A 20,784-nucleotide genomic window follows, 5' to 3' on the forward strand; every position below is an offset into this window, starting at 1 on the left:
ATCTCAACAATTTAATCCTTACCTGGCAAAAAGGAAACATTTTTTTGTGTTACGAGTAGATGAAATCTGGCCACATCAGACTGTGACCCAGTCATCCTGTGCTTTATGGACATCATATAACCTTTGAGATACCTCAGTTTAAGGGGGAATAACCTGGAATATTAGTCTTGTGCTAGGTAACAGTACCAGGCAATGACCTTCTCAATATACCTAGCAAGATGTCGTCCTCTAATTTTTCCCCCAGAGAACTAAGTGTCTGGTTTTCAATTGTGAAGAGGTTTCATGTCCTCAGTACCACTGATCAAGAATTCTCTGTTGTAGGAGGACTGTCGGATGCACTATAAGATCTTCACAATGCCATTTGCTTCTATCATCCCACATCCCCATACCTGACAAGGAAAAGTGCTTCCAGAGGTTGCCAACAGGTCCTCAGAGAGCAGAGCAGCTGTTGCCAATGCCACTGTGTCAGAGGCTGTGCTGAAAAGTCTCCTTGGGCCTGTGAATAAGAGCAAAAGTGATTTAGGCAGTGAAACGTTGAGTAAAATGTAATCTCTTTTCTTTTCTTTTTTTAAAATCGAGATAAGGTCTTACTATGTAGGCCTGGTTGGCCTGGAACTGAATTTAGATCAGGGTGGCCTCCAACTTCCAGAGAGCTACTTGTTCTGGGATGTATGTACCACCATGCCTTAATCTCTTGAGACAAGGTCTTATTTTATTTTCTTGAGACAAGGTCCCCTCCTTATAGCCCAGTCTAGCCTTAAACATACATATACTTGAAGACGACCTACAACTTCTTATCCTCCTATCTCCATTTTCCAACTATTGAGATTACAGATATGCACTACCTGGCCCAATTGATAGGGATTGAAGATGGAGTTTTGTGCATGTTAGGCAAAAACTCTACCAACTGAGCTCCATGCCTGGACCAAGATGTAGTCTCTTCAAAAATATTTAGCTGTAGATATAGAGAAGTATCACCATTATTGGAAAGAAAAGTCAACATTTTTCAAGTGGGAAAATATTAGCAATTTTTTTTGCTATTGTTACAGTTGTGGGTTTGTTGTTTGTTTGTTTGTTTGGTTTTGTTTTGTTTGAGACAGTGTTTCTCTGTGTAGCCCTGGCTGTCCTGGAACTCACTTTGTAGACCAGGTTGGCCTCGAACTCAGAAATCCACCTGCCTCTGCCTCCCAAGTGCTGGAATTAAAGGCATGTGCCACCTTTGTCCGGCAATAGTTGTGTGTTTGTTTGTTTATTGATTGATTGATTGATTCATTCATTCATTCATTAATTCATTTAGCTTTGCTGGTGCTCAGAACAAATACAGAATGGATAGACATATTTATATGTATAGTTGGGGGTAGCTAAATAAAAATCAGAAAGGAAGCCCTAGGCTTTGATTTCAGTTTCTAGTCCATCTTTACAGTTTAGACCGATTCGTGATAGAGGTGGGAAGGGCAGGCACACACATGATAGAGGTTGAAAGGACACCTTTCAACTTTCCCTACGTAAGTGCTGGGTTTGCAAACCTGTTAATTTGCAGAGTGTGGTGGCACACACCTTCAGTCCCAGCACTCAAAAGGCTGAGACAGGAAGAGCTCTGCAAGTTGGAAGCAGCCTGGTTGCCATAGTGAGTTTTAGGTCTTAACAATAAGACAGAATAACAAAGAAAACAATCAAGAAGCAGCTAGTTAATTTCTCTGGGCCTTGAGGATGAGAGGAGCAACACTGGTCAGCACCAGCAGAACAGAAGCAATTGTGATCCTCTCTTGGGGTAAAACACAATTTATTTACAAGGACAGAAAAGGTAATGGGGAGTAGGAACATGTCACAACAGTGGGGACACTGGCAAGCTTCCAGGCTTTTTTTTCCTTTTTAAAAATTTTACTTACCTTCATTGCTGTCCCCCTCCCCCGCCCGCACGTGCCATTCACATGCCGCACACGTGTATGTCCTGTGGAGACCAAAAGAGTGCATTGGATGCCCTAGAGCTGAAGTTACAGGCAGCTGTGAGCCACTTCATGGGTTCATGCTGGGAACTGAACTCTTAACCTTTAGGAAAACAGCAAGCCCTCTTAACTACTGAGTCATCTCTCTTGCCTCCAGCCCTTCTTGATTTCGATCTTATTCTAGCATTGCTTTTCATTGACAAGGTTACTGAAAGCTGAAAGGAAACAACTTTGTAGACAACTACTGTAGCATTGTATGTACTAATAGGAACACATTTCCTTTCACCTGAAGGTCCACAATCTCTGACACGTATTCAAGTTATTTAATTTATATGCAAGTGACCTAGGAAGACTAAACTTCTTTGATTGGTTAGTCTCCCATAGTTTCCTCCTAGCCCCTCCCCACTAAACCTCCAGGCATAAAGAATCCTTACAATAGTTTTGAATTCAAAGATGAAAAGGCTGAAGCAAAACAAACTAGTATTTATATTTAACTAATCTAGTATGCCTTCCTGTTTGTTTGTTTGTTTATTGTGGTTTTTCTGAGACAGAGTTTCTCTGTGGCTGTTCTGGAACACTATCTGTAGACTAGGCTGGCCTAGTCTCTGTGTAATCCCTGGAGCCTGAAGCAGGGGGATCATTATGAGTTCAGGGCCATCTGAGTGGAGGTGCAGGATGCTGGGTAAAGGAAGACAATGGTTGCTACTGTCTTAGTTAGGATTTTATTGATGTGAAGAGACACCATGACCATTGCAACTCTTATAAAGGCAAACATTTAATTGGGGCTGGCTTACAGTTCAGAGGCTTAGTCCATTACCATCATGGTGGGAAGCATGGCAGTGTGCAGGCAGACGTGGGGCTGGAGAACGAGCCAAGTTTTCTACATCTTGATCCATAGGCAGCAAAAGGGGACTGTGTGTCACACTTGAGCACAGGAGACCTCAAAGCCCATTGCTCACAGCATCACACTTCCTCAAACAGTACCACTTCCTATGGCCAAGTATTGAAACACATGAGTCTATGGGGGGCATATCTTTCAAACCACTACAACTGGCGTAAGATAAAGGCTACGTGGCCTTGGAGACAGTAATAACCCAGGTACCTAAGAAAGGCATATTTTAGTTCCTAGCAGGTGTAAGGAGTTGGGGTATGAATGTCCAGCATTTAATGTTTTCTTTGTCTCCTAGATCCAGCAACTGTAGTTTCACAAAACACCTTGTTTACCTGTGTCTGGTAGCACTTGACATTAGCAATGGGACCCTCTCCTCATCCTCTCCTATGAAAGCAGAAAGTTCACAGTGGCATGGCTGGATCCAAACTACTTTGTGTTGCTGTGAAGGCAGGAGAGCACAGCCTTTCAGCTGGGATAATCTCCATGGGACTATGACAAAAGCAGGCATAAAAGTGAGCTGCATAAAGTGAGCTGCAGCCTGAGCTACAGAAAAAAAACTATCTCAAAAGACAAAGTGTGGAGCAAAGACGGAAGGAAAGACCATCCAGAGACTGCCCTGCCTGGGAATCCATCCCATATACAGTCACCAAACCCAGACACTATTGTGGATGCCAAGAAGTGCTTGCTGACAAGAGCCTGATATAGGTGTCTCCTAAGAGGCTCTGCCAGAGCCTGACATATACAGAGGCAGATACTCGAATCCAACCATTGGACTGAGCACGGGGTCCCCAATGAAATCCCCACTGGAAGAGTTAGAGAAAAGACTGAAGGAGCTGAAGGGGTTTGCAACCTCATAGGAAGAACAACAGTGTCGATCAACCACCCCCCACCCCCAGCTCCCAGGGACTAAACCACCAACCAAGGAGTACACATTACATATGGAGGGACCCATGGCTCCAGCTGCATATGTAGTAGAGAATGGCTTTGTGGGGCATCGGATGGGAGAAAAGGCCCTTGGTCCTGAGAAGGCCCAGTGTAGGAGAATTCAAGGGCAGGGAGGCAGGGAGTGGGTGGGTGGGCAGGACAACACCCTCATAGCAGCAGAGGAGGGGGGATGGAATAGAGGGCTGGAGGGGATTGGGAAAGGGGACAACATTTGAAATATAAATAAAGAAAATATCCAACTAAAAACAAACAATCAAACAAACAAAACAAAACTCAAACCAAAAGTGAAACTAAAACCACCACAACAAAGAAAACAATGTAAGGCACCCCTGGCCCTGGGTCTCTCAGCTGTGGGTTAAATAATTTTGCATAGTGGTTTTAGGAGACTTGGCCCAGTCAGAAGACTTGAGGGCACTGGAACTTGGCCATCAGCTAGATGCTGATGATAGCTCTGCTGTTTACTGTGCTGAGATTTGTTTGGACCCTTCTTGGAGAGAGGCCCTGTAATCTTTCAGAGCATCTGGAGTCTTGTAAATTTCACTAGTTTCCTGTATATCAGTAGCTTTCTGAGTCTGAGGAAACTTACATCTCTCCAGAACTGAATGTTTCAATTCAGTGGGCTACTCAATAACAAAGGAAACAACAAGGCAAGGGAAAAATTCATCTCCTAAGGAAGAATAATTAGATGCTGTCTTGAGTATGTCTTTTTTTTTTTTTTTTTTTTTTTTTTTTTTTTTTTTTTTTTTTTGAGACAGGGTTTCTTTATGTAGCCCTGGCTATCCTGGAACTCTGTAGACCAGGTTGGCTTCTAACTCAGAGCTCTGCCTGCCTCTGCCTCCTGAATACTGGGATTAAATACCTGTACCACTATACCTGGCTAATAGTTAGATTCTAAATGGGGCCTTCCTTTCTTTCAAAAGTGCCTCTTTTTCTTCTTTTATATTTGCTCATTAGCAACTATCCATTTATAGAATATTTAACTGTAGTATAGCTAGAAAAATCAATGTTTTAAGCCTAGATTTTTGGAGATAAGACCTCACTGTGTATCCCTAACGAGCCTAGACATCCCTATGTGGACCAGACTGGCCCTGAGCTCACAGAGCTAGCTCTGCTTAGCTTCAAGTCCCACCTTAATAGGTAGTTTCCTTTTACCCCAAAATTGGTGACACTCTCCCTAGGTAGAACCTTACTACTTAATAAAATACAAAAAGGCAAGGTTTGTGACTGTTTATACAAGAAAACACAATTGAAATCCTATAAACATCATAGAGAACTATAAAGTATTTGAGAATACTCCATCTTACACATGGATCTTTTGTAACACCTAGCATGTCTTAGCTGAAGTCAATATTGTTTTCAAAAGAGAGAAAACACTTTCAATAAGACAAGTCAAAATGAAAAAGAAATGGTCTGATTCTAGCTGACATGAATATATTGTCTGTTCCTCATGAAAATTAAACAGTCAAGATATGACCTTTTATCAGTGTGATGGGGGTAATCTCGATTGTTAACTTGACTATATCTGGAATGAACTGCAATCCAGAAATGGAAGTCACATCTGTGATCTAGATCTTTTTTGTTTGTTTGTTTGTTTTTTGTTGTTGTTGTTGTTTTTGAGACAGGGTTTCTCTGTGTAGCCCTGGCTGTCCTGGAACTCACTCTGGACCAGGCTGGCCTCAAACTCAGAAATCCGCCTGCCTCTACCTTCCAAGTGCTGGGATTAAAGGCGTGCGCCACCACTGCCCAGCCTGTGATCCAGATGTTAAGGCTGGAAGATCGAGGCTTCTGACCCACATCTTGACATGGAACAACACATGCTTTTGATCCAGAATTTGAGGCATAGTGGCCATGAAAAGTTTAGGCTAAGACAAGTAGTATAAGCCTTTAATCCTAGGAAAATGAGGCAAGCAGATCTCTGAGTTCAAGGCCAGTGTAGGACAGAGCAAGCTCCAAAATCAGGCGTGGTGGTACACACCTTAAATCTGGGCCACACCTTTTGCTAGAGGCTTACATAAGGACAATGGAGGAAAGCTCTCTCTCTCTGCCTGCTGGTCAGCACATCTCTTGGAACCTACTTCTTCAGGATTCCAGCTTCTACACAAGGCCAGCTGAAACACCTAGCCTCATGGGACTGAGCAACTACTAGATTCCTAAACTTCCCATTCACAGCTGCCCATTGTTGGGTTAGTTTTACTGCAGACTATAAATCACTACAATAAATTCCCTTAATATATAGAGACATTCCATAAGTCCTGTGACTGTAGAGAACCCTGACTAATGCAATCTTCTAGAATGGCCATGAAGAAAAAGGATACAAATGATGAAGATGGTGAGCAAAAATAACCCTTGTATACTGTTGGTAAGAATTCAAAACTCCTACAGCCATTTTAGAAAACAGCATGAAGGACCTAAAATTATAAAGAGATTACTAAATGAGCCAGTAATTAAATTTTCTGGGTATACATTAAAAGGAAATGAAATTACTATGCCACAGAAATATCTGCACTACTATCTTTTTTTTTTTTTTTCATTTTGAGACATGGTTCTCTGGGTAGCTTTAGCTGTTGGGAACTCACTCTGTAGACCAGGCTGGCCTTGAATTCAAGAGATCCACCTGCCTCTGCCTCCTGAGCGCTGGGATTAAAGGTGTGTGCCACCACTGCCCAGCTAATACTTTTTATTTTTGAGACAGGGTCTCATATAATCCACACTGGTCTTGAACTCATTAGGGCATTGAGTCTTTCACTCCTGGTCTTCCTGCCTCTTAATTCCAAAGTGATTAGACTACAACAGTATATTGGACAAATACAGCATCACCCATAACAGCCAAGATACAAAAATAACCCGTGTTTATCAATGAAGAGAAAGCAAATGGATAGAAAAGATGTAGCTGAATGGTGGAGAGCGATAGGCATAGCACTATCGAGGTCCTGTGGTTAACTGCCAGCATACCCACAAAAAATGTGTCTGTCTTCTAGCATTCAGGAGTGAGGCAGGAGGAATTTAGCTTAAGGTCAGTCTGAGTTATACTGTGAGACTTTAGACATGTGTACTGTATGTCACACACAATGAAATGTCACCTGCAACAACATGGATGGATCAAGAGGACATTATATATAGTCAAATAAGGCAGGCACACAAAGCCAGAATCTCTTCACACTTTAAGTGTAATCTTAACAAGTCCAATTCATTAAAGCAACAGTAAATAATTTTTATCAGAGGCTGAGGGCAAAGAAAAGGGAAATGTTACTCAAAAGATACAATGTTTCAGTTAGGCAGCAATGTGTTATATGGTGATGTTAGTTAATATCTCCAATACAGAGTAACAGCTCTTATAGATAAGACTGGATTTTAGTGGGATATGGTGTGCACACCTGTAACCCCAGCTACTTGGGAGACTGAATGAAGCAGGGGATCACAAGTTATCAGTCTAATTTACCTAGCAAGTCCCAGGTAAGCCTATATCATTTAAGGAGGACCCAAGTCAACAAGAAATAGCTGGGGATATAATGGCAGAGTGTTTGCCTACTATAGGCAAGGATTTCGTTGGGTTCAATCAATCCTTAGTTCTGCCAAAAGGCAGTGGTACAGCAGGAGGTGGTGGTATATATTAGCTGTCACCACAAAGAATACAGTATAAGAGGTGATCAAAGTTAACGAGTCTGATTTGTTCATTTGGGAGTGTATTCATGCACTGTATCTCATAAACATATGCAATTTAACACTGTACCCCATAAATACATGATTTATGAATCTGAAAAATGGATGAGGTAGTGCAGGAACTTGTGATCCCAACTACTTTGAGCTCAAGAGCCAAAAAAGCCAGCCCAGACAGTACAGTGAGACCAAGAATCAAGAGCACTGCAACTGTACAAGTGGAGAACAAAGAGAATTGTCTAACCTTAGGATCAGCTTGAGCATCTGTTACACCTGCGAGAGATGAAGCAGCAAAACGATGTTTAGGCAGGGTCACAAAAATAGACGCTTTTAACAGTGAATTTCTCCGTGAATTGTGCGTGAGAATCGCTAGGTTATTAAAGAAAAAACAAAAACAAACGCACACAAAAAAAATCTCGAAGCCCAGACATCACGAAAGACCAATTGCTTCCGAATCTATGGAGGTGGATGGAACTCAGACATTTTTAAAGGCTTGCAGTTGATTTCAAACGGAAGCCAAGATTAGAAAACAGACAAAACGTGGTTGTTTTTTTTTTTTTTTTTTTTTTGAGAAAGAGGCAGTAGGGAAAGATGAAAACGCAGACAGGACAGGGCGGCTACTGCAAGGGCAGGGACAAAAGCCAAGAGTACCAGCAAAGGATTTAAGAACTACATGTGTTTCAATGATGGGCTTTGGGTGACAGCCTAGGCGCTGCACACAGAAGATCGCACTCAAATGACGTTATTGAGCCGTTGCTCCTGTCCCATAATTGACAAAAAAAAAAAAAAAAAAAGAATAGAAAAGAAAGAAATTAAGAAAGAAAAAGACTGTAATGGTTTCTCCCACGCGTCGCGCCCGGGTCGCCTATGGGGAGAGCGCCCGTTGGACGGTCACAGCGCGCGGTCATCACAGGCCTCCTTTTGAGGCCCCAAGAGGGGAGATGGGTGCTTTCTCCGCCAACCCTCCTCCGTTCACCGTCCCGCTGTGGTCACCTAGGCGGGGAAAAGGAGCGCTTAGGGACTGTTGACGTTACTGTGACGCGGCAGCTGGACTGGCGGCGCGGCTTCCGGCGCCGCGCGCCCGCCCCTACTTTCCGCTTTCCCGCCCACGCGCCGCTTGGCTCCGCCCTGCTCCCACGCACGCCCTCCTCCTGCCCCCCAGAACAGCTCTGCGCGGGGAACGGTCGCAGGTTGTCTTTGGAAAGGGCCTCCCGCGGGTTCCCTTTCCGTTCTGCCAGGCGACTTCCGCTCTCGGCCCAGCAACATGGATGCTATAATTCGCCGGCCGGGCGGCCGCTGAACAGTCGCGGAAGCTTCCCACCTTGAGTGGCGGCCGGCCCGCCTCTCTGCCCTCCCGCCCCGCGCTCGCCTCCTTGCGGCCGGCCTGCCGGGCCCTACATGGGGGCGGGCCTCCGCATCCTGGGCTCGGCTTCCTGTTCAGAGGCGGCCTGGCGCTAGGCGGCGGCCACTCTGCCCGCGCCCGCCTCGGTGCGGTCACCGAGCCCAGGAGGAGGCTCCAGGGCCGCATCTCAGGCGGTTGCCCCGAGCCGGGCTGTGCGCCGCCATGGCCCCAGTGCAGCTGGAGAACCACCAGCTGATCCCTCCTGGCGGCGGCGGTGGCAGTGGTGGCGGCGGAGGCAGCAGCAGCGGATCCGCATCTGTCCCGGCTCCCCCGCCGCCCGGGGCCGCCGTGGCGGCGGCAGCTGCGGCTGCGGCTAGCCCCGGATACCGGCTTAGCACGCTCATCGAATTTCTGCTGCACCGGGCCTACTCGGAGCTTATGGTGTTGACGGACTTGTAAGTGCTGCGAACCCATGCCTGCTTCCCGGCTTCTCAGTTGCCCTTCCCGCCTTTGATAGAGGCTTATGCCTGCGGTTTACTGAGCTAGGCTGCTGAGCGTAGAATTTTGAAATTCATGGGGTTTAGGTTCTGGGGACAGGGAGGAGGTAGCTATTGGGGATCTGGTTGACGATGAAAGCACCGAGACTGGTTAGTCGCGTGTTAACACTTGAGCTAAAGATGGTCTTTGGGATTTTTGTCTTGAGTTCCCAGCAGAACTGTATTGATTTCTATGTGGAATCGTTTTAAAAACCTAAGACGAAGAGTAAGCATTGAGGACTATGTAGAATTCGAACTGAACGGGATTTTCAAAGAAGGGAAATGTTTTACAGCCTTTTGACAATGTGTTTTAAATGAAGGTTGCAATTGTTTGTCTTTGAACGCTGGAGGTAGATGCTGTGTAAAATAATTATGAATTCTGAGTCTGCAACATTTGAAAGCGTGCTAAGTCTTCATGAATGTAGTGAAAGTAGAATACGTTTTTTCTAATGAGTCTCCGGATTTCAGTCATCTAGTTACCTATGAAATGCCTTGGGGCGTGATTAGGGTGTTAATGCCTTCAGAGTAGAAGCCGACTACACGGTTGGTTCAGTGTGCGAATAAAAGGTATTAGGAAATTTTGGAACTCTTTTGCATCTTCTAGGTTCATAAAAGTTTTCACCTTTTACCTATTGTTAGGTTACGTAAGGTTTCCGGGGAAATACATTATAATGCAGACGCTAGGATGTGTTTTGTGATACTTGGTTACTCTTGTAAAACATTGCTTTTCAGTTTTGATGGACTGTATTTTATTGAATGAGACCAAGCTTAGCCTTGTCAAACGAGGTGGTGGTATTATCCCTATTATCGTCACTATTGAGACGGAGTCTTCTTGTATAGTCAGGCTGGCCTCTAACCGTCGGTTTTGGCTCAGCTTCTTTAGTGTTGGGATTACAAGTATGAGCCACTACACCTGGATTAGATTTTTTTTTTTTTTTTAACACACGATTCCTGCATCTACCAAAATGCTAGGATTACAGGTGTGTGTGCATCCCCCACCCGCAACGGCTTGTGCCTGGGAGAAATCTGTCAAGGATTTCTTCTTGGGAGTTCTTCTTATTTTTTTTTTATTTATTTTTTTTTTTTTGTGGCTTTTGGAGACAGGGTTTCTCTGTGTAGTCCTGGCTGTCCTGGAACTCACTCTGTAGACCAGGCTAGTCTCGAACTCAGAAATCCGCCTGCTTCTGCCTCCCAAGTGCTGGGATTAAAGGCGTGCGCCACCACCGCCGGACAAGCTTAGGAGTTCTTGTAGTGATGTTTGTATATTGCATGTGTTCATAAGAGAAAGTTTAATATATGTCCTGTGCATCGCTGTGGTAAAAAGACTGTGATCGTGGATCATGTGATTGGTTTTCTGTAAAGAATTTGTAGAAATTTATTGAATTGTGTTCTATTTTGAATTCTAGGATTTAGTTTATGGAGAGGAATCTGTTTTGTTAATATAGAATAATAATCAAGCACAGACCTCAGCCGAATTCCACATTCTGTGTCCAGATCCATACAACTCAATATCTAACCCAGGAGCTGTGCTCAGTGAGCTAAGAGATTTGTGACTTCAGTGTTTAGGAAGCTAAAGCAAGAGGATCACAAGCTTTAGGCCAGAATCAAACTACAAAATGAGACTATTTCAAAAAAGATTCCACAGCCAAACATGGTGGTGCATGGCTTTAATCCCTGCAGAGGCCCCAAGTACATGCCAGTCTTAAGTTTGAGGCTAGCCTGGTCTATATATAGCCAATTCTAGGACATTGAGGGCTACATAGTAAGACCCTGTCTCAGACCAACCACCACTACCACTCCCATCCAGAAAAAAAACCACACACACACATAAACTTACAACAGTAAAATACACAGAAAAAAGTTTTTAGAATTACTGCTCTATTAGAGAGAGAGACCATAAAATTTGTGGTTTAAATCAGGATACCTTTGAACATGGGGAAAATGTAATAAATATAGTAGTGTATACCTGTAGACCTAGCACTTCAGAGGTCAAGGCAAGAGCATCAGAAATTAAAGAACAGCTTGTAACATAAAAAGTTTGATGTCAGTTTGGGCTGGCTGGTATTATGTTTCAGAAATAATTATAGTAATAGTAATAATACACATTGGGTAGGGAATGTAGCCTAGTGGTAGAGCACTTGCTAGGTCCTGGCTCTAGCTCCTCCAGCATTTCACATTAAAAAAAAAAAAAAAAAAAAAAAAAAAAAAAAAAAAAAAACAAACAGCAAACCTATGCTGTATCAACCAGGACAAGGCTATTTCGTTTTTTTACCTTTAAGGCCCAAAGAACTGTGCCTTAACTACTTTACCTCTTTAATTCATGTGCCAATAGTGTCATTCTGTTCCATCTGCCTACCCTAACCTTGATGTTTCTTTGTTGTTTGTTTGTTTGTTTGTTTGGTTTTTGGTTTTTCCAGACAGGGTTTCTCTGTGTAGCCCTGGCTGTCCTGGAACTCACTCTGTAGACAAGGCTGGCCTCGAACTCAGAGATCCGCCTGCCTCTGCCTCCCAAGTGCTGGGATTAAAGGCATGAACCACCACTGCCTTGATGTTTCTTGATAGTTCTTCACACAATATACCTTCCCCATGGAGTAGGAAATCCAGGGGAACAAGAATTTTGATTTGTTTTGCTTTTTCACATGATAAGACCAATGTCTGGCATGTAGTTGGGGACATTTATTTAGTACACGAATGAATGAATTTGTGAATTCTCTAAACCATTGATAATTATGGGTAACGCAAGTGTTCTTGATACTTAAAACAACAACAAAAAAAACCCAACAAAAAACACTTTGCAAATTATTTGTCAACTACGATGACATGGTTTTGAGATAGTCTTTCTCTTCTGTAGCTCATATTGGCAAAGAACTTTGTATTTTCTGCCAGCATTTTTAGGTGATTCAGTTTGAACCCCAAATTTCTAGATTTTTCTTATACCTGTTCACCTCCAACATATACCGATACTTTTTGCCTTAACGTTTTAGGGACATATATTCTATTCTTTGGTTTTTAACCTCTTTTTTGTCGTTTGTTTGGTTTTAGTTTTTTTATTTTGTTTTTGAGACAGGGTTTTTCTCCCTGGCTGTTCTGGACTGGAATTGTCACCAGGCTGACCTCCCAACTCACAGAGATCCTGTCTGCCTCTAACACGGGCTGGGATTAAAGGCGTGCGCCACCACACCCGGCTGGCTGCCTTTTAACCTCTTAAGGTTAGAAAATGTACATAAACTTTACTAAAGTGTGACACAAATATGCTTGCTCTGTGCTTTTTTTTCTTTCATCATTTGCATCTAAGCTTTTTCTCCATGTGGATTTTCATAAAGGAATTTAAAATAGAAGTGGGAACATTGGGAGAAAAGGGAGGCAGGCAGCAAGTCTTTGTCTTAGAAATGCAGACTTTCTGGTGGGAGCTGATCCTTTAGGGTCTCTGGGGGCAGGTAGGAGCTGGAAGAGTGGTTTCTGCCTTCCTATTTTATCCCTAAGCTCTACTGTACCCCATCCCCCCAGTCCTCACTTTTTTTCTCTTGAGAACAAGGCTTCTCTGGGAGTACTGAGAGGAGCTTTTTTCATGTAGAGGAACTTTCCAGGGGCTGCTTTTATTTGCAGTCTTTGAGACAAGGTCTTACTTCGTATTCTAGGCTTGCCTTGAGGCAGTCCTCTTGTCTCATCCTTCCATGTGCTTGTGATCACAGGTGTATGAGGTACCCTATCTGGTTCTTATTTGTAGCCTTATGATAGGCTCTTAATTTCTACTTGGCATTGTGATATACTAGCCTTTCCAGCCTTTGGAAGGTTTAAACCTTCCCCTGCCCTGGAACCCAGGCTTGGTGTTCATCAGTGTTCTAAACCCCACCTCTCCCCTAGGAATTGAACCCTGGAATGTGCTATGCAGGTGCTTTACCACTGATCTGTATATACCCCAGCTCCCCACCTAGATCCTCTGTCATTCTGATCATGCCTGTCGATTTCATCCACCCCAATGTCTTCCCTGAGACTAAGACAGCTCACCTTAGTACTTTCCCCTCCTTGTACCCTTTCCTGTTTGCAGAACATTGGGTGGATGTGTGTGGGGAAGGACATTAAGCAGCTAGGTGCACTTTTCAGGATCTGGTGATTGCTGGGCAGGTTTGACAGGTGTTGAAGCCTTGACCAATTGAGTCTTGGACCATGAGCTGTAGGATACTGGGATGCGGAGGGGTTCAGAAAGCTGATGGGGACTTTTCCAAGCATTAGTGGAGTAGGGTAATTTAGCAGGGAGAAAGTTGTTATAGGTTGCTAGCAGTCAGTACTGGAGAACTAGCAAAAAGAAATAAACACTACTGGAGAAACTTAAACATGATATAAATCCTTCATCTAACTACCATGCAAAGTCGTAAGTGCCATAAAACCTTGATTGCACCCCTTAACTTCCAGATTCACGTACTATAACACAACATAATGGGATAACTGCTAAGAATCAAAGTGTTCACAGGTTCAGAGAAGCTGACAACTTAGCACTAATCCTACAACCGTAGCCATTTTGGTCTTAAAAGATACTTTTTCTGCCTCTGGTATTTATTTATTGAAGACAGGGTCTCTATGTAGTTCTGATTGTCTTGGAACTCACTTATATGTAAACCAGACTGGCCTTAATCTGAAATAGACTGTCCTGCCTCTGACTCCTGAGTGCTGGGGTCAAAAGGTATGCACCATGGTACACCCTAGGACTGGAGCTTTTAAACTGTTTAAGGTTCACACAGTATCTTCTGAAGCATTTCGAATGGAAAGAAATGTTGCTTTTTCAGTTTTTACTTTACAGCCATATTGTTGCTAACTTACCAGTGTAGAGAGTTAGCAGCCACTTGAGTCTGTGGTAACTGTTTGCTCAATTTTTCTGAAACATGAAGATACCAAATATAGTTCAAGTAAAGGCCATCATCACATTTTGAGAAGGCATGCATATATTTAATCAACTTTTTTTCTTCTTCTTAGATTGCCAAGAAAATCTGATGTGGAAAGGTGAGTATAATCTGTCTCTTTATTGATTTTTTTTTTTTGTTTGTTTAAAAAAAAAAACTCTGTGAGCATGAGTATGGTGCTATTTATTGATGATGTAGGAACTTAGGTCCGAAGAAACTTAGGACTGTGTATTTTGTTGGGAGCACCAGGGAATGCAGTTTTTGTGTTCTCGGTACTTGGATGTAGAAGCTTTCTATTTTAAACCTTTATTGATGGCTGACCAAGGCAAGTCCTTGGGAGGAATAGGAAAGTGTAGCTGCATAGACTGTAATGGAAGTTCAGTTGACTGGCTTTGGGCTGCTAATTTACCAGTTGCTGTAATGATGCCGTTAGATCCTTTTTAGCACATAGACTTTAGTCTCCTGCTATTACTATTTTATAGTTGAAAGTTTTTTGATTCAATTTAAGATAGGGGCTTAAAATTTAACACTGTTTCCATAGGCCAAAGGAACAAGATTTAAGGAAATCATGTTATTGATATTTAAACTGATACTATATATAAGGCTAAGTTGGTAATATCTTTGATTCTACCTATGTGCCTTGGTTTTGGTTTTTAAGACCAGGTCACTAGGGAGGTTTGTAGTGTTCGTGGTTACTTTTCCATTACCAACATGAAATGCCTTATTTGTAGACTTAGACAGGAATAAAAAAAGATAGAGCTGGAAGACACAATTGAAACTTAACCTGGTTTGTGACTTGACTGGTCAGTTTTAAAAAAGGAAACAAGCTAGGTTTGTTCTGCCTGTTGAGTGGGAATGAGCACTGGGCTTTTGAGGAACTGCCTCATGCACACTATCAGTTGAGACAGTGTGGGGTCAGAAAACCACAGTGGAGTAGTTTACAGAGAAGGGCATCTTTCTGATAAAGGAGCATATTTGGGGAAAAAAATATCAGGCAAATCTTGCAGCTTGTGGCAAGAGAGGGACAGCACTGGCATTCCAAGTCCTGAGGTCAGTGGTGTTCAGGTGGTTGTATATTTGTGTGCTTTACATTCTTGAGCCCCAGTCCTGTCAGATCTTAATGTACTTTTACTTTTAACACTTGTGACTCATTCTTGCTTGTTTTCTTTAATAATCCTTGACAGACACTGACAAAGAACCATAAGTGTGCCCTTGGCTTTTTTCTCTTCGTTTCCAGTAATCATGGTGTTGACTGTCCTTAAGGAAGCCTTTTAGGTTGTGTGTGTGGTCTTATCACACTTTCAATAGCAGCTTGATTTTGATGTATTTCGTCAGCAGTAAATTTCAGCTTATGTTCGTGCATTGCATCATGGTAATGTTATTGACAAGATGGAGAGATGTTGGTTGGATGTGTAGGTCATTGAAGTGTCACATTAAATTAATAAATAGCTTCAACTGCACTTGGAGGTAGCTTAGTGTCTTGTTATTTAATTAGTCCTGGCATGGTGAATTTTTTTTCCAGTTTTTTTTCCCTGAGTCAGGGTTTCTCTGTATAGCCCTGGCTGTCCTGGAACTCACTCTGTAGACCAGGCTAGCCTCAAACTCAGAAATCCGCCTACCCCTCCTTTCCAAGTACTGGGATTAAAGGCATGGGCCACAACTGCCTGGCATTTTCCAGTGCCTTAAACCATGAGAGGAATGATTGTCAGTTGTAATGGTCCTGAAGTTAAAGAAGTCTAGCTAATATATAGAGGGTAGAGAATTTTTAATGATACTCTTAAGGCTTTATGAGATGATAAATACTGACGATTGCTGGATGAAAAAGGCATAGAAATGAATACAGTATAAAAATAGATATGGACAGACCTACCTTTTACCATTCAGTATACTTACTGTCTTTAATTTGGGTAAGGTAATGTATTCAACTTTGTCATTAAAATTCATTGGTTTTGTTTGTTTGTTAGTTATGCTATTGTAAATTGGGAAATAACCCTTGATTTTATAGAAAGGACACAGTTTTAAGCTTTGGTAAAGAATATATTTCAACTTCTCTAACCAAAATGGTAACTAATTACCAGTAACTTCAGTTATAAAGTTTATACTTTATAGCTCCTAACTTCCACATATTTATAGATTAAGTATATTTTAATGACTTATAATAAAAATTAGTTTCAAATTGTAATTCATTGTGGAAAAACTCCTATTGGATTTATTGCTCTGTGATAAAGGTATGAAAAGAACACAAAATGAGATGGAATTAATGTTTATATAAATATTTTTGTTAATTTTGTTGTACTTGTAAACAAATGTTTTTTTTTTTATTCAGATGAAACAAGTTGTGAAAAATAATGTGCTGGTTCAAATGAGAATTGCTTTATTTTATAGGAAAATAGAAATTGTACAGTTTGCTAGCCGGACACGTCAACTCTTCGTTCGATTATTAGCTTTAGTAAAATGGGCCAATGATGCTGGCAAAGTAGAAAAATGTGCGGTGAGTAAAACTTTGATTCTACCTCGTCTAAAATAACTTTGAGATGTGGACATGATAACATACACCTGTGATTTTAGCACTCAGGAGTCTGGAATGATGGTCATGTGGTCTAGGTTAGAGACTACATGGCAGGATGCTGTCTCAAAACAAATGCATTTAAATGTTATATGCATAACTTAGAAATTTAACTTTAACATCTGTTGATTTCAATGTTATCGATACCAGTAATAATAACACATAATGCATATCCGTGGAAGGCTAGTATTTGTATATGGTCACTTGACCAAAAGAAAGAGGAGCTATGTGGAGGACATTACCTGAGTAGATTTTAGATATAACAATGGAGGAAGTAGAAGGGGAGAAATGGTTAGCTTCAAAATTGTACGATTCTTTAGAGCAGTGGTTCTCAACTTGTGGGTCGAGACCCCTTTGACAAACTTTTATCTCCAAAAATATTTACATTGTAGCAAAATTACAGTTAGGAAGTAGCAACAAAACAATTTTATGGTTGGGGGTCACCACAACATGAGGAATTAAAGGGTTACAGCATTAGGAAAGTTGAGAAGTCCTGCTTTGGGATTAGGAAGATTCTCTTAAAGTTTTTTCTTTTCTTTTTTTTTTTTTTTTTTTTTTTTTTTTTTTTTGGTTTTTTGGTTTTTTGGTTTTTCGAGACAGGGTTTCTCTGTGTAGCCCTGGCTGTCCTGGAACTCACTCTGTAGACCAGGCTGGCCTCGAACTCAGAAATCCGCCTGCCTCTGCCTCCCAAGTGCTGGGATTAAAGGCGCGCGCCACCACCGCCTGGCATTCTCTTAAAGTTTATTTACTGATTTTTTATATCCTTGTGAGAATGGCAGAGTCTATAGTTTCTGTTTTACAGATGAGATGACTAAATTTCTAGAAAATCCGTGGTTTCTTTGAGGTTACAGAACTGATGACAGCATGTATTAGTTCAGTTGTTTATTCATTTACTCATCCTCCAAAACTACTGAGCATGGGCAATAGGGACTAGCAGGGAAAGACTTGGGTAAAGTAGACTTCCTGCTTTCCGGGAGACTCATAGGCTTTTGACCGTTGAATTATTCTTAATTCAGCAAAGTGACTTCATTGAATGAAGTGTAACAAAGATTAAACCTATCCCTCTAAAAATATTTTAGGGGAGCTGGGGATGTAGTTCAATTGGTAGAGTAGCTTCTACAGCATGTGAGAAGCCCTGAATTCTATCAATTTCCAGCACAGCATAAACCATGCATAGCGATGCTTGCCCTGTAATCTCAGCATTTGGGAGGTGGAGGTTGGAGGATCAGAAGTTAAAACGGTATGTCTAGCTGCTGTCAATTACATTTGTGAATGGAAAGAAAGTGCAGAAATATACACTAGCTTGACAATGATTCTCACATTCCTATTTTTTTTGTTTTCATCCTATTGTGTAATGACATTTTTAAAAGGTTCCTAGTTTTCATAGATTAAAGCAAATTAACAAATTGGACCTGGCTAGATTAAATTTGAGCGCTTCAAAAGTTCTCTGCAACAAGCTCCTTACCAAAAAATCAGCAAGGCAATGGTGTTCACATCTTTAATCCCAGCACTTGAGAAACAGAGGCAGGTAGATCTCTGAGTTTGAGGCCAGTTTGGTCCATAGACTGAGTTACAGGACTACACAGAGAAACCCTGTCTTGAAAAGGCAAAAAAAATGAAGTTACCTGGCATGATGGTACTATAGTATATTTATTTTAGCACTCTGGTAAATTGAAAATGGAGAAATTTGTATTTGTAAGCTGGTGAGGGTTCTTATTCCACAAAAGTCCTGCTCTACAAAGAAGTGTACAGCACAGCTGTATTTCTGACATGATTTCTCTGACATTTTCACCTCAGTTTTAGCCTGCTTTAGTCTTTGCTTAGCCTGTTTCACTAGATTGCCTTATTATAACCAAAACCTTGTGAAAGTTGCAAAATCAAAAGGAAGAACAGATCATAAAGTTGGGCTTTAGAAAATTCTAGAATATAGATTTGCTTTTTGAAGCATACCCTGATAGTTTCTATTGTCAATTTGATACAACCTAGAGTATCTTGGAAAGAGAAAACTCACTCCCCCAGTTGAACAATTGCCTTCATCAGATAGCTTCAGGTCATATATTTTCTTGATTGCTAATGGGAAGCCCAGCCAACTGAGGGTGATCTTCCCTGCATAGTATAAGAAAAGTGTAAGTCTTGGGCTATAGAAGAAAGCTAACAGAACATAAGCTAATGAGGGAGCCAGCAAGCAGCATGTCTTTTGTGTCTTCTGCTTAAGCGAGTTCCTGTCCTGCCCTCCTTTAAAGATGAAATAAGATGTGGAAGTGCACAAATCTTTTCCTCTAAGTTGCTTTTGATCAGAGTGTTTTGTCACAGCTGCAGAAAGCAACCTAGAATGCAGGGGGAAATAATTTTTATTGACATAAGTGCATAGTTCTAGTTCTGGCAGCTTCGCTCATGACAGCAGTAGACCAGTTTTGTCAGACATGTTTTTCTGTCACTGAGTAAGCTAATATACATTTCTATGAAATATTGATCCAAAGCATATTTAGCTTAGGTTGGTCTTAAACTATCAGTCCTTGTCTTAGTTTCTTGAGTGCTGGAATTACAGATATGTATGTACCACCACCACACTCAGTTTTTTAGGTAGGATGTTTTATATTATATGTTAAATTTTCCTTAAGGTATGAAGTAGTGCTGGATAAATGGCTCAGTGGTTAAGAACATTAACCCCTCTTCTGGAGGACCCTGTTTGATTCGCAGCACACACATGGCAGCTCATAGCCATCTGTAACTCCAACTCCAGGGAATTCTTCTGTTTGTTTTTAAAACTTCTTTGGGCACCAGAGAAGTATATCACATGGTACATAGACATACTTGCAGACAAAACACCTATGCACAAATAAATACATAATTATCAATTTAAAAAGAAATTTCTTAAGGGAGAAAAGTTTCCATTGTCAATGTGATTGGGAAATTAAAATTTACAAACTTTTGTACTGTGGTTAGTGTATTTTGAGTCTGTGTTTCATTACACAGATGGAGTAGCACAGGCTAGATAAACTGATATCTCAGTTTTTCTCTCAGCCTCCCAGAAGGAGGTCTCTCGTTTTCTTTTCTCTTAACTTGATCTCAAGAACATTTTCACTGAGTGACAAGATTCTTAAAATGGCTTAAATCAGAGTTAAAAACCAGTTTAGCAGTTGAGACTGTTTTAGTAGTATCATGGCTCCAAATAAGAAGTTAGAGTTGGTGACATTGATAGAACATTGATCAGTTATAAAAGGTAACATTTTGAGATATACACTGGGTCTAAAACTAAGAGAAGAAAACCCATATTCTGGTTCTAGCCTCTTTAATTATTAAGCTATATTTCTTTGGAAAAAGGTCTTCACTTGTGAATCAATTTTCTCATCTCTAAGATGATAGTTATTACCTGGTTCTGTTTTCTAGTGTTGCAGAAATTAGACAATAAAACAGCTATAGAACTGGAAATGTAAAAAAAATCATTGTCTATGTATGATGCCTTCTTACATTAATTCTGGGTGACTGGTTTTAAGTTGTTCTCCAGAAATCTGTCTGAAGGACATGAAAGAAAGGAATGTTAGATACTAATGTAAAACAGAACTAAAAGTTTGAAGGAGGTGGTTTTCAGTACTGAACTGACTAGAAAACTGATAGAATTCCTGTATTGGGCAGATAGTTGGCCTGAATCTCATACTGGGCAATATGTACTGTTCTGAAGGTTAGGTATGTAATAGCCTCAGAACAACTTCATTCATTAGACTGGGAATTATCATCTCCATTTTACTGTTGAAAACCTGAGACATCCATGGGCAGTGGCACACGCCTTTAATCTTTGCATTTCGGAGGCAGGGGCTGAGGCAGGCTGATCTCTTGAGTTTGAGGTCAGTCTGCTCTACAGAGTTAAGGACAGCCAGGGCTACACAGAGAAACTCTTGTCTCAAGAAGAAAACCTTAGGCATAGAAAGAGTAACTTATTTTGCCCAAGTGGACATGGCTAGTAAATTGAGTTAAAATTAGATCAAGGAAGTCTAGGAGTCC

The 20,784-nt window shown here is 41.4% G+C and overlaps 1 protein-coding gene and 1 long non-coding RNA gene across 4 annotated transcripts in view; one reads left to right on the forward strand and one right to left on the reverse strand.

Moving 5' to 3' along the window:
- LOC117695318 (uncharacterized) overlaps positions 1-8,504 on the reverse strand; it is a 114,630-nt gene extending 106,126 nt beyond the window's left edge. The window contains exons 1-2 of one of the 2 annotated variants that reach the window (XR_013105969.1): positions 7,685-8,504; positions 390-496 (exon numbers count right to left, since the gene is read on the reverse strand). This is a non-coding gene — a long non-coding RNA (uncharacterized LOC117695318). The remainder of the gene's footprint in view (positions 1-389; positions 497-7,684) is intronic. The other variant, XR_013105968.1, reaches the window with a different exon arrangement.
- A 119-nt stretch (positions 8,505-8,623) lies between these two features.
- The window catches only part of Med14 (mediator complex subunit 14), a 77,323-nt gene continuing 65,162 nt past the window's right edge, over positions 8,624-20,784 (forward strand). For both annotated transcript variants that reach the window (XM_034486374.2, XM_034486375.2), the window contains exons 1-3: positions 8,624-9,237; positions 14,290-14,316; positions 16,602-16,707. In XM_034486374.2, coding sequence (XP_034342265.1) covers positions 9,005-9,237; positions 14,290-14,316; positions 16,602-16,707 — 366 coding nt within the window. In that variant the 5' untranslated portion in view covers positions 8,624-9,004. The remainder of the gene's footprint in view (positions 9,238-14,289; positions 14,317-16,601; positions 16,708-20,784) is intronic.

Source organism: Arvicanthis niloticus, chromosome X (assembly GCF_011762505.2).
Source record: "Arvicanthis niloticus isolate mArvNil1 chromosome X, mArvNil1.pat.X, whole genome shotgun sequence".
In the NCBI taxonomy this organism is placed as follows: Eukaryota; Metazoa; Chordata; class Mammalia; order Rodentia; family Muridae; genus Arvicanthis; species Arvicanthis niloticus.